General features: G+C 33.6%; 1 protein-coding gene across 10 annotated transcripts in view; it reads right to left on the minus strand.

The window, feature by feature from the left end:
- CHD9 (chromodomain helicase DNA binding protein 9) overlaps positions 1-14,627 on the minus strand; it is a 244,191-nt gene that overhangs the window by 160,201 nt on the left and 69,363 nt on the right. For 7 of the 10 annotated variants that reach the window (XR_009697877.1, XM_061173550.1, XM_061173548.1 and 4 more), the window contains exons 2-3: positions 8,009-8,117; positions 2,496-4,118 (exon numbers count right to left, since the gene is read on the minus strand). Coding sequence is in view for 9 of the 10 variants with exons in the window: in XM_061173550.1 (XP_061029533.1) it covers positions 2,496-3,953 (1,458 nt within the window). In the remaining variant the exon portion in view is untranslated. The remainder of the gene's footprint in view (positions 1-2,495; positions 4,119-8,008; positions 8,118-14,627) is intronic. The other 3 variants (XM_061173544.1, XM_061173543.1, XM_061173545.1) reach the window with 1 other exon arrangement.

The following is a 14,627-nucleotide window of genomic DNA, read 5'->3' on the forward strand; positions in this document are numbered from 1 at the left end:
CCCTTTATCAGTTTTTAAACATGTAACAAAAAGAGTAAGAAGTTAGTAAAACAAAACAAACTCTGAAACAAAAAGGTGAGTAGATTTAAATAAAACCTTATGAATGTATCAGTGTAGATAAGATGATTTATTTATTTATTTATTTATTTATTTATTTTTTTTTATAACTAACACTTTTTTTTTTTTTTTTTAGTTTTATTTTATTTATTTATTTATGGCTGTGCTGGGTCTTTGTTTCTGTGCGAGGGCTTTCTCTAGTTGCGGCAAGTGGGGGCCACTCTTCATCGCAGTGCGCGGGCCTCTCATTATCGCGGCCTCTCTTGTAGCGGAGCACAAGCTCCAGACGCTCAGGCTCAGTAACTGTGGCTCACGGGCCTAGTTGCTTCGTGGCATGTGGGATCTTCCCAGACCAGGGCTCGAACCCGTGTCCCCTGCATTGGCAGGCAGATTCTCAACCACTGCGCCACCAGGGAAGCCCCTAAGATGATTTATTAAAGGCTGCTGCTAATGCGTCTGAAAAAAGTTTCTCTCAGATGGTATTAAGTACTGATATCTAAATATTAGTATTAGGGATTACTTTAGATATTTATAATTATCCTCCATTCACTCCAAATCTATAAAAGGGAACCTTTACTTCTTTTTAAAGCTGGTAGAACATGTTTAGGAAAACATGAATAAAAAAAAAATCCTCAGAAAAATACAATTAAGAAAAGAAGTTAATAAATTTCAGATTTCATAACTTCAATTATATGCTGGACAAATTAATTAGTCAAGGTAGACAGATATCTACATAAAAAGTAGATAGATAACCCTAGGTTCAATCAGTAGAGGTTTTTCCCCAGGGACCTTCTAACTAAGATGCTTGATCCTCTTCCAGTAGAGGGAGCAAAATCATAATATTATTATATTCAGGCCACAAAAAGAAGGGGAGGAGGAGAGTTTACAAGTCCCTTTTAGATATCTTAAATCTATCTAGACAATTCAAAAGCTGTACTGAAAATACCATGATCCCCAAAGGAAAAGAAAAAGATTTTATCTTTTTCAAACACTTCAAGGCTTTGAAATTAAAAAATGGTTCCTAAATACTTAGTTTCAAGAACCATGGTATATACTTCATTGTCCACCAAATCTCACAAGTAAACAACGTATTGAAGCATTTTATAAATCTTTAATTTAACAACAAACTTTCAGAAAAATGATAAAATATTGCATTAAATACATTTTTAAAAATTTTTAAAGTAATACATTCACATGACAAAAGCTATAAAAAACAAAGGAAAGTGTAATTGCACTACCCTAAAACAATCTATTTCCTTTCAGTATTTTTCATATGTATATTTTCATACTGCTATGAAAAAAATAACTTTAATTTAATTATTTAAATTAAAAAATTAAATTTAATTATACTTATAAAAACATTTATTAAGTGCTTATTATATGCTAGGCATGGTTTTAAGCACTTTTACATGTTACAACTCTCTTCATCCTTATCAAAGCCCTTTTATTTTCCATATTTAAAGATGAAGCAAATGAGATGCATAGAAATTATTTAAATAGCTAAAAGTCACGCACCAAATAAGTAACATGAGCCAAGATTCTAACCCCGGTAGTCTGGAACCAAAGCCTGGACTCTTAACCACTTTACTGTGATCTTAATTTTGAATTATGCTTTTCCCCTATCACTAACATATTATCAAAGTCTTTTTAATGTCTATAATAGTCCATCTAATACGGATATGATAACAAACTGTGCTGTTTCCAATTTTCCCTTATAGATACAGCAAGATAAATATCTTTGGGTATATTACTTTTGCTATGTTTGGGTTATTGTAATAAAGTATTTGTATACTCAAACATGCCACCAACTTGCTTTCCAAAATATCTGTATCAATTACAAAGCTATGTAAAAGTTCCAATTTCACCATAAATTTGCCAGCGTTAAGCATCAAAATTAAAAAATTTTTTCTAGTAGGTAAAAATGAAACCACACTGTAACTGAGTTATTACTAAAGTTGCATATTATTCTGAACGTTATGTTTACTAATTCGACCCGTTTTTGTGAATTTCAGCTTTATGCTTTATTCAATTATCAACTGAGATCTTATCAAATTATGAGTTTTTTATAGGAATATTAACTCTACACCCATTATATTTGCAATAAAATGTTCCCAATCTATTGTTTTCCTTTTAATTATAGTTATTAAGTTTTTGTTTGTTTTTGATAATAAATCTTTCTGTTAAAGGCAATCATAATTGAAAGTTACAAAAGACGTCTTAATACCTTATAATTTTCTAAATATAGAAGTCTATTGCTTTGAGCACATCAATGAATCACTTTCAAATATAAGACTACTGAAAATAGAAACCTATATTAAAATATACATTCACCTGACAGAATGACTGAGTTTGAGAAATTCTGAATATGTCTCATATGAAATTAACTCAATGAGTAAAAACTCACCCCACCCCAAACCACCAAAATTAGAGCTACATACCTGTCGCTGTAAACATAGGCGATTTCTGTCATGTAAATGCTGATGATTAGAAAGTGATGAATGCCAACTCCGAGCCTGAGTATGCAACTGAGTTTGAGCCATATCAGAAGGCCGTGTTACAAGATGTGAAGTAAATTGCCGATCGAGATCATGATCTAAAACATGACTTGAATTATCTTGCCCAAAAGCTGACTCATCAAATTGGGGAAGGAGACCCTCCTGAAGGAGGTCTTCTGGGTCAAGTCCTGTGAATGGCTCAGTTTGAGATTCCACTTGATGAAGTAAATTCTCTTCTAAAGATGAAAAGCCATTAGTTTCTACATGATCATTGAAATGGCCCATTTGAGTTCCTGAGTCAACAGGATCCGGGAAGTTCATGTGAACAGGAGATAATTTTGAATTGCTGTAATTACCCTGAGGATGTGATGAATGCAACATTTGGAAGTTATTTGAATGCAGCGATGTATTGGGATTTAGCATATGCTGAGTCGATTCTTGCTTGATTCCCCTATGAGGTGAAAAGGAATTACTCCCAGTAAAATCAGATAAAGTCTGATTTGTATGATTAGGTGCAAGAATTGCAGAGGACTGAAGAAGATTATTTGGTGACACATGATTACTGGAAAAGGAATAATGTGAAGAAAACTGCTGTGAATTACTGACAGAACAAGAAGTCATATTTGGAGAAGGTCCATTAAAATTTCCTTCTTGATGATTGCTACACTTCAGGAAGTGTACTGAAGGATTTGACGTTTGAGAAAATTGCTGCATCGAAAGGGACTGTTGTGAAGTAGATGCATTATTAATTTGTGGTGGATGGTTAACACTGACTCTGTGTGGACCAGAAACATTAACATCCATAAAATTTTTAGACTGGCTAAGAGAATTTTGCCCTGGGTTAAGATTATTTCTGTTTTGTTGTGAGCGTAGCGAAGTGCACTGTGTTTGTTGTTCATTGGCCTGAAATAAGGCAAAGTCATGGTGTGCCACAAAGCTTTTAGTTTGATGCATAGAGTGAGAATGTCCTTGTTGGTGAAAAGGAGACCCATTTTGACTTGAAATGCTAGTAGCTGTCTGATGGCCCCACATTGGACTGCCATCTGCTACATCTGGAAACAAACCATTGGGTTGGTTCTGAGGGTGGATCGGAGAACAATTAAACTGAGAGTGTGGAGATAACACATGTTCAGCTGGGCTACCAAAAGACTGATTAACTTGGTGAAATTTCATTGAATCAAACTGATTTAACTGTTCATAATCAGTCATCTTCTGATGTGTTGGAGTACCTTGAACATGGTTCAGTGAGTCTATGTGCAAAGGTTCAAATTCTGCACCCAAGTTCAATTCATCAACTAGTGAAACAGGTCCTGGTTGTACAAATGCATCATCTGACAAACCTTCTAAGGTCTCACCAAACAGATTGGCATCATCAAAAAAGTCCATCATTGGATCTGTCATCTTGAAAAATTCAATAACGAACTGGGCTGTTCACTCCAAATGGAGTATATTCAGCTTCTCTGTAGTAGATATTACTGGATCATTTCCAAAGGGCATCAACTAATCCGAAACAGGTCAATGTTCATTATTGCTCTAGATAACGACATGTCAGGAAGTGTCAGAATCCTAGGAAATAAGAACAAAAACAAAGTTTGATAATGAATATTCATTAAAGTTTTACAAACAAAGTTTATATATGATTTAAAAAACATAAAATCTCAGTGTACAGTATGTTTTGGTAGAGTAATTCATTGCAAATAGCTCATTAATATTCCCTACAAGGAATCGACATATATACACTACCGAATGTAGAATAGTTGGCTGGTGGGAAGCAGCAGCATAGCACAGGGAGATCGGCTCAGTGCTTTACGATGACCTAGAGGGCTGGGACAGGGAGGATGGGAGGGAGGCTCAAGAGGGAGGAGATATGCGGACATGTGTATGCATATGGCTGATTGGCTTTGCTGTGCAACATAAACTAACACAGTATTGTGAAGCAATTATACTCCAATAAAGATCTATTAAAAAATATATATATATTCCCTACAAGGAAAAAATTGCTGGTACGGGGACATGACTATATGCATTTAAAAGTAATGATGTATATTACTTCATTTTGAAGTTCACATGTTATAATGACAGAATGTAAAGTAAACTTGAGAATGAAATGTCAGACTCTCTCCCAAACCATGAAATGGCCATCACTCCCCAGCAGCTCTAGCATGTATAAAATATATATGTATTACATTTTAATGTTATGTCTTGCTAAGATAACTGACATCAGAATCCTCTTAGATTAGCAAGTATGTTGTGATCTTTTGCTCTAGACCTCTTGAGCAGATAAAGCTACTATTTCATATGGTATACGTGGAACTACATCAAGAAGAGCAATTGTATGAGGTCACGATAAGCTGGCCCTAAATGAGATAAAAGTTAGCCATCTGGTCAGCTGACAGACAACACAGACATGTGCTATGTTGGGGATGTTGCAATATATTGCCACCATGGTCCTCTTGTTCATCTACCATGGAAGATCAGCCTACTGACAGCCAACTGATTTAGACATCTGTGTAGCAAAACCAAGCACCTTTCTGTTAACAGTTATATTCATTACTCTATCCCTAAGTGGCCCACCATTAAATCATTTGGAATAACCCGTTGCTTATTATAGCTACTAAACTGTGCAAATAAAGTGTATTGATAATCAAGCTGAGGCAAAAACAAACAGTAGCTTAAGCTAAGCAATAAATTAATCTTACGATAATATCAAGAGAAAAAATGATAACATTTATACACACACACACATCACATATACATACATACAATTTATGTGTGGAAAGGATCTAATAGGTTACTTGCTAACATGAAATGGCTGGCTAATTTTGTTCCAGGCTTGACTCATTCCAAACATTTTCAACAAAGGTAATTTAGGGTTCTGCCCCCACTGTCTTGCACAGAGAACCACAAATGGAGATTCTTGCTTCTCTACATATTAGTTTATTCAAAAATTAGCAAAGGTCTAAGAAACTTTTCCAGAACTTCTATTTTGGGAGGTCCGTTTTAGAAAATATAAATATCCTAAACAAGACGTCTGTTCACTATTTAAATGAAGAAATACTTTTGAAAAATTCTGAGAAGGAAAAACTACCAAAATCTATATTAATTTTACCTAGAAATGGACTTATCAAATACAAATGCTTTAACAAACATATAATTTTAGAAAAGGTAAAATGCAGAAAAAAAGAAGAAATTATTTTTCCAGATTTTATAATTGTGAGACCAAGCAGATAGAGTACTATATGTTCTGAACTGAACATAGCATTAACCAAAAAAAAAAAAAAAGTAGGTTAAGTCACTTCTCTGGAACATATCTTATATTTAGCTATAGACTCTAGACAAGGGAACATCTATGTATACCTCACCCAATAGTCAGAAAAGCAACGTCCTATATATTTTTTAATGGATGTATGATTATTTACCAAGAGGAAAAAAGAAGAATTACAATGGAAGTTACCAAATCCAGTATGTTATCAAATACAAAGTACATTATTAGCTGATGTAACATGAAGAAATAAACTATGACACTATACCACTTTGAATTTTTATTTTATAATCTGTGAAATAACTTTTAAGAACATTTTTAGACTTAGACTTATTCCAAATGATTTGAGAATTTCCTCTCCCATGAAGTACCCTTTTTGGTCCATAAACACCTGATTGTTGCTCTGTAAGAAAATGTAGAATTGCTGTCATTTCTTCAACAACAAATATTTGCTTCACTAATATTAAATTTATGCTCTGCTACTCTGTCTCTGTGCCTCTCTGCATAATCAATAACTTTTTTTAAAAGCTGAATAATAGTGTATCTTTTTAGAGACATTTTAAGTAATTAAACATGTATAGTACCGATGTACATAGCCCAGCTGAAGTGATGGCAATATAAAATCTATGACTAAGTTTTTGTACACACAGGCAATGACAACTACTCCCTGACAGCCACTGGGCAGACAGTGACTGAGACACATCCTAATATCAGAGATATTAAAAGTAGAAAAAATATGCATCTTAGAATTGATTAAAGTAATTTCCTGAATATTCAGAATGTATTACTTCAAGAGTTCAGAACCCAGTACTACAAAAAACTACTGCCCAATCGAACGCTGAAGGTAAATTATCTGAAGCATATGACTTTAGTTCATATATTCCTAATTATTGTGATAACAGTGAACATAAAATATGAAACATTCTGAATTGATACTGTGTACTACAGGCTTGTACATTTGTTTTATTCTTAAGAAATAGTTAAATGTTTTTTAGAACACTGTTCTGGAAATAAGTTTATGATGTATCAGAGCAGTAATATTCCATTTAGGAAAGAAATGGTATAGTCTTTGAATTTTTGTACATTATGGTAGATTATGCTAAAGCAAAGTATTTTCTACATTTATGTAACCCGAAGCCTACCGAAAATATGGGGAGAAGTAAAAATTTTAATTAAGAAAACAATTTTGCTATCTACTTTTCCAACAAACATTTATTGATAAACAACTTCTAGGCACTAGGATGATGAATAATAACTGACCTCTGAAGGGGGATACAGACAAGTAAATAGACCATTATCAATATAATACAATACAATATTTGTACTTTTATAAAAGTACAAACAGAAGAGGAACATCTAATGAGGAAAATGAATATAGACACCTTGCTATACTAAGAAGATATACATTTCATATGCAACAAGATACATGTAAGTCATCAACCTTAGTTATAAAAATAGAAACTAAAGGTGAACTATGAAAACATGCCCATAAAATCTAAAAAAATGGTCATATTTTCTGATTTGAACAGTTTATTCTACAATTAATTAATTTCTTAATTGATTAATCAATTAAGCTGCTCTTAAGAGCTATCATCTTATTTCATTCTAGTAAATGTACTATTTTCCAACTTTATTAAAACATCACATCAGTCCGATTTTAACTACTTAATTAAGCAAATATTTATGGACTGTCCATTACATCCAAAGCAGCTTTGTAGAAACTACAAAAGCCCCTGCCCTCAGGAAGTTCAGAATCTAAATGGGGGAGATAAGGAGTAATGGCACAAGAAAAGCACGTCATATACTGAATAAAATATGATAAACGTGGCCTAAGAGAGGCACAAGTTTATCTATAAGGTGATTTATAAAGAGAAGAGAGCATACTTGGCAAGTTATTCAGGAAAAGCTTCTTAGAACAATTAGCATTTGAAGGGGTCTTAGAAAAGGGATTGGAAGGAAAGGCCAGGCAAAGAATTCAGGAATAAAGAAATGGCAGGCAGGAAGGAAGTATATTTAGGAAATAGTATGACCACTGCAGAGTATATAAAAGGAGAAAAGTGGAAAATAAAGGTGGAAATACAAGTTGGAGCAATGCTGTAGTGGGCCTTATCAATTAAGTACATTAAATTAAGACATTTGGAGGACAGAATTCTTCTAAAGTTAAAACAAGTATTTAGAATCAAAAACGAATTACTTATCTATCTTCATTTCTACAGTCATCCGATGCCAAACATGATGATGATCATATAAAATGGATTCAAATATCAATAGGACAGAATCCCTGCCTTCAAAAAATTCATAATCTAGAGGGGAAGAAAACACATAAACAAATAATATGATATACGTCTTAGCAGAGATGTATACAAATCACTATACTGTGGTAGTACAGATTGGATAGCAATTAATTATGTCTGGAAAAGATCAGGAAAGGCATAGAGAAGAGGTGATATTTGAACTGGGTCATATGACTAAAAATAAGACCTCTAAATATGTGTTCTATAACAGAATATATATATAAATACATATACAAACTTACTTCAATGGTAAATTTACTTTCCTTAGTGTCTAAGAGTTGCTTTTTCTCCAAGACATTTCTATATTCTCTAAGTCTCTCAATATTTTTGAGACTAAATGAATTAGGCTTCCCAATTATTTCCACACATTAACAGCTTTTCCAACTTAATACAACCATTGATCCCTACCAAATTATTCAGTCCTCTATTATAGTCATGTCTGCAACATTTCTATACAGTATTAAATTTCTGCTACATTAATTTTTACTTTATGAGCTACTTATAGTTATTTCATATTTGTACCTGGAGAAAATTCAGTTTAGGATTAATCTCCTATAGAAGGACTCTGCCTACTCAAGCCTGTCTAGTAATCTGTGCATATGATAAATAATAAATAATATTGCATTGTGATAATATATTACCTTTTCTCTCCAACAGACTCTACACCCTTGGAAAAAAGGAACACCTTTATAATCTTTGTATCCTTAGTATGTTGCCTAGCATAGTAGGCATGCAATACATTTTTGCTAAATCAGTGAATGACTACACAGGAATTAGAAAGAACATGATACTTTAAACAAACACTAGACCTGAGTCCTGGCTCTACTACCTTCTAGCTGTATGACCTTGAGAAGATCACGTACTTTTTGTTTTCATCTGTAAAAAAAACCCCAAAGAACAATAGTAACTATATAAAATATTAACTACAATCCTGTCTGCTTCAAAGATGAAAGGTAAAATACTCTACCAGTAAGCTGTAACCTCTATTAGGGTAGAGAACAGGTCTTTTACAATCCCCTCACTCTCTTGCATTGTACCTAAAACTGACAAGAGCACAGAGGGAACACTAAAGAAATGCCCGGAGGTGAGCCAGGACAAGGCATTTTGGGAACTACTCAATAGCATAATGTGGCCAGAGCATGCTATTAGCCCAATAGAGAGATGTCGAGAGGCAAGCAGAAGTCAGATATCCAGGTCTTTTATTAGCCATGTTAAGAAATCTGGACTTTATCCTAGAGGCAATAGGGAACTATTTCACTGATTAAAATTTCTTTTCTGGCTTAACACTTGACTAACATTTTTACTGTGGCTACTAACATTTGAAGTTATTGTTAGATAGCAAATATCACCTCTTCCAATGACAGTGACCAAAACACTTAAAGTTGGACCCAGAAACATTTTTTAAAAAATTAAATGATAATGACAAGGATATTAGTCATTTTAAAGAATATCCTGGGAATTCCTCTCTATTTGCTAGATGGGATGCTGCCCAATTCATGAATCATTTAATAAAGCCAATTAGATCTTTAAAATTAAAAAGAAAAGAATATTCTTACTTGGCAAAATAAAAAGCTGGCAAACTTGAGTTTGCCATTTCTTTGTTTAAAAAAAAATGTTCTGTATACTTCTAGAAACAATTCTTGTTAAGGCATTCAAACTAGGCTTGAATGCCTGTTAAAAAGTTCTTCTTTACATCAAGTCAAATTTCCTCCTTCCTTTCTAGGCATTACTTTGAGATTGTTTAAAATAAATCTAATTGTGACAAACCTTCAAATTCCTGAAGACTTATGTCTCCCTTAAAGCTTCTCTTTTCAAAGCTATAGGCAAAATATTCCCCATTTACTGAAATGGGAAAAATTTTATCTAAAACGGTTAAAATAAAAGGTTTAATGTTAAAGGGATAAACCTTCAACTATTGGTCCCATATTACTAATTCCCCTAGGGTTCCTATAGTGCGTCTAAGTACATGACAGGTGGATAGTACAGAATTTACTAGCTTAATACTAGTAAAGTTATGTGACAATATACTAGTAACCACGTGAAACCACCCTGAAATAGTACTAATTAATTTTCCAATAGTGTACTACAGAATTTCTATCATCACCTTGTCTGGTTCAGCTTAAACGAAGGTGATTTTAAGTTGGAAGGTAGGCTTAACTACCATAGTTAACAGAACCAAGATACAAAAGAACCTCAAGAGAATGGAGCAATGGATCAAATCTAATAACTTTTAACTATGGGGTGCTGTTTTCAGTGCGGATAATCAATTCTACAAGTACATTCAGGTTGCAAATTCTACAGAGGCCAGGCCCGTGACATAAATGAGTGAAGCTGGCCAGAAGAGAACTATGGCTGACTAAAAGTACAAAGGGGCAGCCACTAGTCAGCTTCAGTTAATTGTTGTTTCTAAGTTTTAAAGAGGAGCTGGAAATTCCCTGATTTTTAAAGTTGATAACTACTTCATATTCTTTATATAAAATGCTCTTAGACAGAAAACTATGTCCATATTATAAATGAACTCTCAGTATACTATTATAAATATATGAACTCTCCATATACTAATGTCTGAAATTAATGCGGCCTCAGTAAAAATTCCAACAGTTTTTTTCACAGTCAGACAAGGTGTTTCTACATAGACAAAAAGCAAAGCCAGGAAAAGATCTGAAAAAGAATGACAACCAGGAAGAACTAATCCTACCAAATACTGAAGCATTATAAAATTTCATTTATCAAAACATGGTGGTATTGACACATGAGAAGCCAAACAGATACAATAGAAAGTAACTTAGTATCTCAAATTGGGGGGAAACTAACTATAAAATAAACATGACAATTGGATGGCCACCTGAAAAAAAGAGTTAGATCCATACCTTGTTCTCAAACCAAGATAAATTACAAATGGATCAAAGATATAAATGTCAGAAATGAAAAACCATGAGAATACTAGAAGAAAACATGGACAGGGTCACCTTATTTTCTATTTATGGAACAAAATCTACATGTCATTAAATAATCACTAATTAGATTACACAAATAACTTTATGAAGAGAGTCATAAATTAGGGAATTCCCTGGTGGTCAAGTGGCTTTCACTGCCGAAGGTGCAGGTTCAATCCCTGGCCGGGGAACTAACATCCAGCAAGCCGCAGCCAAAAAAATTCATAAACTACATTAAAAAAGAAAAGTAGCAAACTGAGAAATATTGCAACTCATTTACTGATGAAGTGCTCTTTTTTTTTTAAAAGGCCTTGCGGTGTGGGTTGCAGGATCTTCCCCAGCAGGGACTGAAACCCAGCCCACTGCAGTGGAAGCGCAGCGTCCTAACCACTGGACGGCCAGGGAATTCCCTGACATGCTCATTTTTAAATACATCAAGATTTCCTATAAAATACTAATAGCCTAATAAAAAAATGGGCAAAGGATACCAACAGTCAGTTCATATTCTCATTCAAAATAAGAGAATGTCAATTAGAACCACACTGATATACCATCTTTCACCTATCAGACTCACAACAATTCCAAAGTCTAATAACACAAATTAGTGAAGTTGTTGGAAAAAAATACTCTCATATGACCGCTGTGAAGTCTAAAATGGTGAAATCGCTAAAGAGAGAAATTTGCCAATATCCACAAATATTTCAAGTGCACATACCCTTTGACTGAACAAATTCCCTTCTAACAATTTATTCCATAAATATGTTCATGTTTGACTGAAATGGCAGATACAGCTATTTATTGCAGCATTATTTGCTCCAGCAAAAGACTGAATATAGCCTAGATGTCCATCAACAGGATGCTGGTTAAACAAAATGTTATATTCACTTATGCTGGTCACACCAAATCTGGGTATAATATTCACACCTGAGTGTCTAATTTAAAGCAGAATACAGACAAAATGGGACATACTCAGAGGACAGCAAGCAGATTGGTGAAGTTACTTGAAACCATGCTTCTTAAAGTTTCTCTCCTCAGTCCTCGCCTCAGTCTAGATATCCTCCCTGGGTAAGCTCATCCTCTATCATCTACCTGCTGACAACTTTAAAATTTTTATGTCTAGTACTATCTTTCCAGCTGCCTCCTGGTCTTCCCCATAAGTATGAACTCAACAGGTCCAAAACCAATTTTTCTTCTAAAATCTTTCTCCTACATTCTTTATTTGGCTAATGGCAGTGTATAAATAAAACCACCTTTCTGCCCAAAGTTATTTCCCCATTGCAATCTATCGTGCACATGGTGACCAGAGTAAGTTTTGTGAAACAGAGATTTGATGATGTCACTTGTCAAAGGAAACCTATTATTCCCTAATGCTGACCATGTGCCCTTCAAATTTTTTCTCATCTCCAGTCACCACCCCACCATCTCTCCACATCCCCTACAATCTAATCACACCAATCTACTTGTTATCTTTCTATAATGTCCTATTGTTCATTTTCCACGCTATTACTCATGCTATCTGTAGGACCCCAAATGGCAGATCTAGAATGACAGGTTACCAGAAAACTATAGGGGAAATTATTTTGGCTCAGTGTAAGAAAGGAATTTGAAACAGAGCTATCCAAAGACAAAGATAATGAGTTCCTTATTACTAAAGTTACATATTCAAATTTTAAACAGGCTAACTGAGACCTCAAAAGAGATTTTGTAAAGAGGAATCCAGCAGCATATCTGTAACTGACTAGATAAGACTTAAAGTTCCTTCTGATCTTAATATTTTATGAATCCTGGCACTTGAGAACTCTTGGTTTTAATGTAGTACCTCAAAGTTACTTATTAGTGAGTTTCAACAAGGTGTATAGGCATATAGATAATCTATACTACATCATTAATTGATCTAAGAATTTCATAGTAACTACCTCAAACCTGAAGATGCTATGAAATTGCAAAAAATTATGAATTTAAATATACTTCAAAGTAATCCTAATAAATTGGGGGGGATCATCCTATTTTTTAAATAGGATGAAATGCAATACTAGGAAGGTTAAATTCAAGTTGATATAAACTAGGAACTAAAACTGTCACTTCAATTATAGAATGGAAAATTATTCACAAGGTACAAATTAAACACAGAGAAAAAATGAAAATAAATAGCTAACCAGAGTCTAAATATGCATCCTCAACACAGCTTTAGGGAAGCAAATATAATAAAGCTATTAAAAAGAATATACTACCTTATAACTATAGGAATACACTGTATTATATAATATGTGCCAGAACATACTCCTGCTATATTAGTTAGATGGTTACTAGAGTCTTAAGCAAAATGAGAAAAGTTTTAATAGAAAAAAATGAGCAACATCATCAAAATTAAAAATTTCTGTACTTCAAAGGATATGAAGAAAGTGAAAAGAAACCCCATGGCAGAATGAGATAAAGAGGGCGACAATGTGAGAAAAATTTTGCAAATCATGTATCTGATAAGGGACTTGTATCTAGAATATACAAAAAAAATTCCTACAACTTAATAGTAGACAAATAATCCAATTAAAAAGTGGCCGAGGGATCTGAATAGACATTTCTCCAAGAAGATATACAAATGGCCAATAAGCACGTGAAAATACAGTAAACATCATTAGTCAACAGGGAAATGCATATCAAAATCATGAGATACCACTTCATATACACTAGGATAGGAGGAACATAATAACGGAAAATAACAAGTGTTAGTGAGGATGTAAAGAAGCTGGAATTCTCATAAACTGCTGTTAGAAATGCAGTCACTTTGAAAAACAGTCTGGCAACTCCTCAAACAGTATATACCCAAAGAAATTGAAAGCAAGGACTCAAATAGATGCTTACACAACAATGTTCATTGAAGCACTGATAAAAAGAGGAAACAACCCAATATCCACCAACTGATGAATGGTGAAATAAAATGCAGTATATTGATATAACGGAATATTATTTGACAATAAAAAGAAATTAAGTACTGATACATGCTAAAACATGGATGAGCTTTGAAAACATGCTTAATGAAAGAAGCCAGTCACAAAGGACTACGTATTATATGATTCCATTTATATGAAATGTCAAGAATAGGCAAATATATAGAGACAGAAAGCAGATTAGTGGTTGTCAAGGGGTGGGGTTAGAAGGATTGGTGAGTGTTGAATGGACAGGTTATGGGGGTTCTTTGGGGGACAATGAAAATGTTATAAAATTACTTTTGGTGATAGATGCATAACTGTGAATATACTAAAAATCACTGAATTATATACTTTGGGTGAATTATTTAGTATCTAAATTATATCTCAGTAAAGTTATTTTATAAAGAAAAAGTTATACGGGCAAAATTATTTTGAGTCTTCTAATTTTCTGTTATCTCTCTTAAATAAGGATGAAGGTTATAGTGGTCAATTAAAATTTTATTTTCTTTAACCTCATTATCAACTAATTTTACTTGGCAAGTGTTTGCAAGGCAGATTTTTTTTTTCTGAGAAAAAATAAAGCAAGTGAATTCGCTTTGAAAGATTTAGTCAAGTTACAATGGAAGTCTGTTAGTCTTCTCAAATAAGATATTTCA

The sequence above is a fragment of the Eubalaena glacialis genome, chromosome 18, assembly GCF_028564815.1.
Source record: "Eubalaena glacialis isolate mEubGla1 chromosome 18, mEubGla1.1.hap2.+ XY, whole genome shotgun sequence".
Lineage (NCBI taxonomy): Eukaryota > Metazoa > Chordata > Mammalia > Artiodactyla > Balaenidae > Eubalaena > Eubalaena glacialis.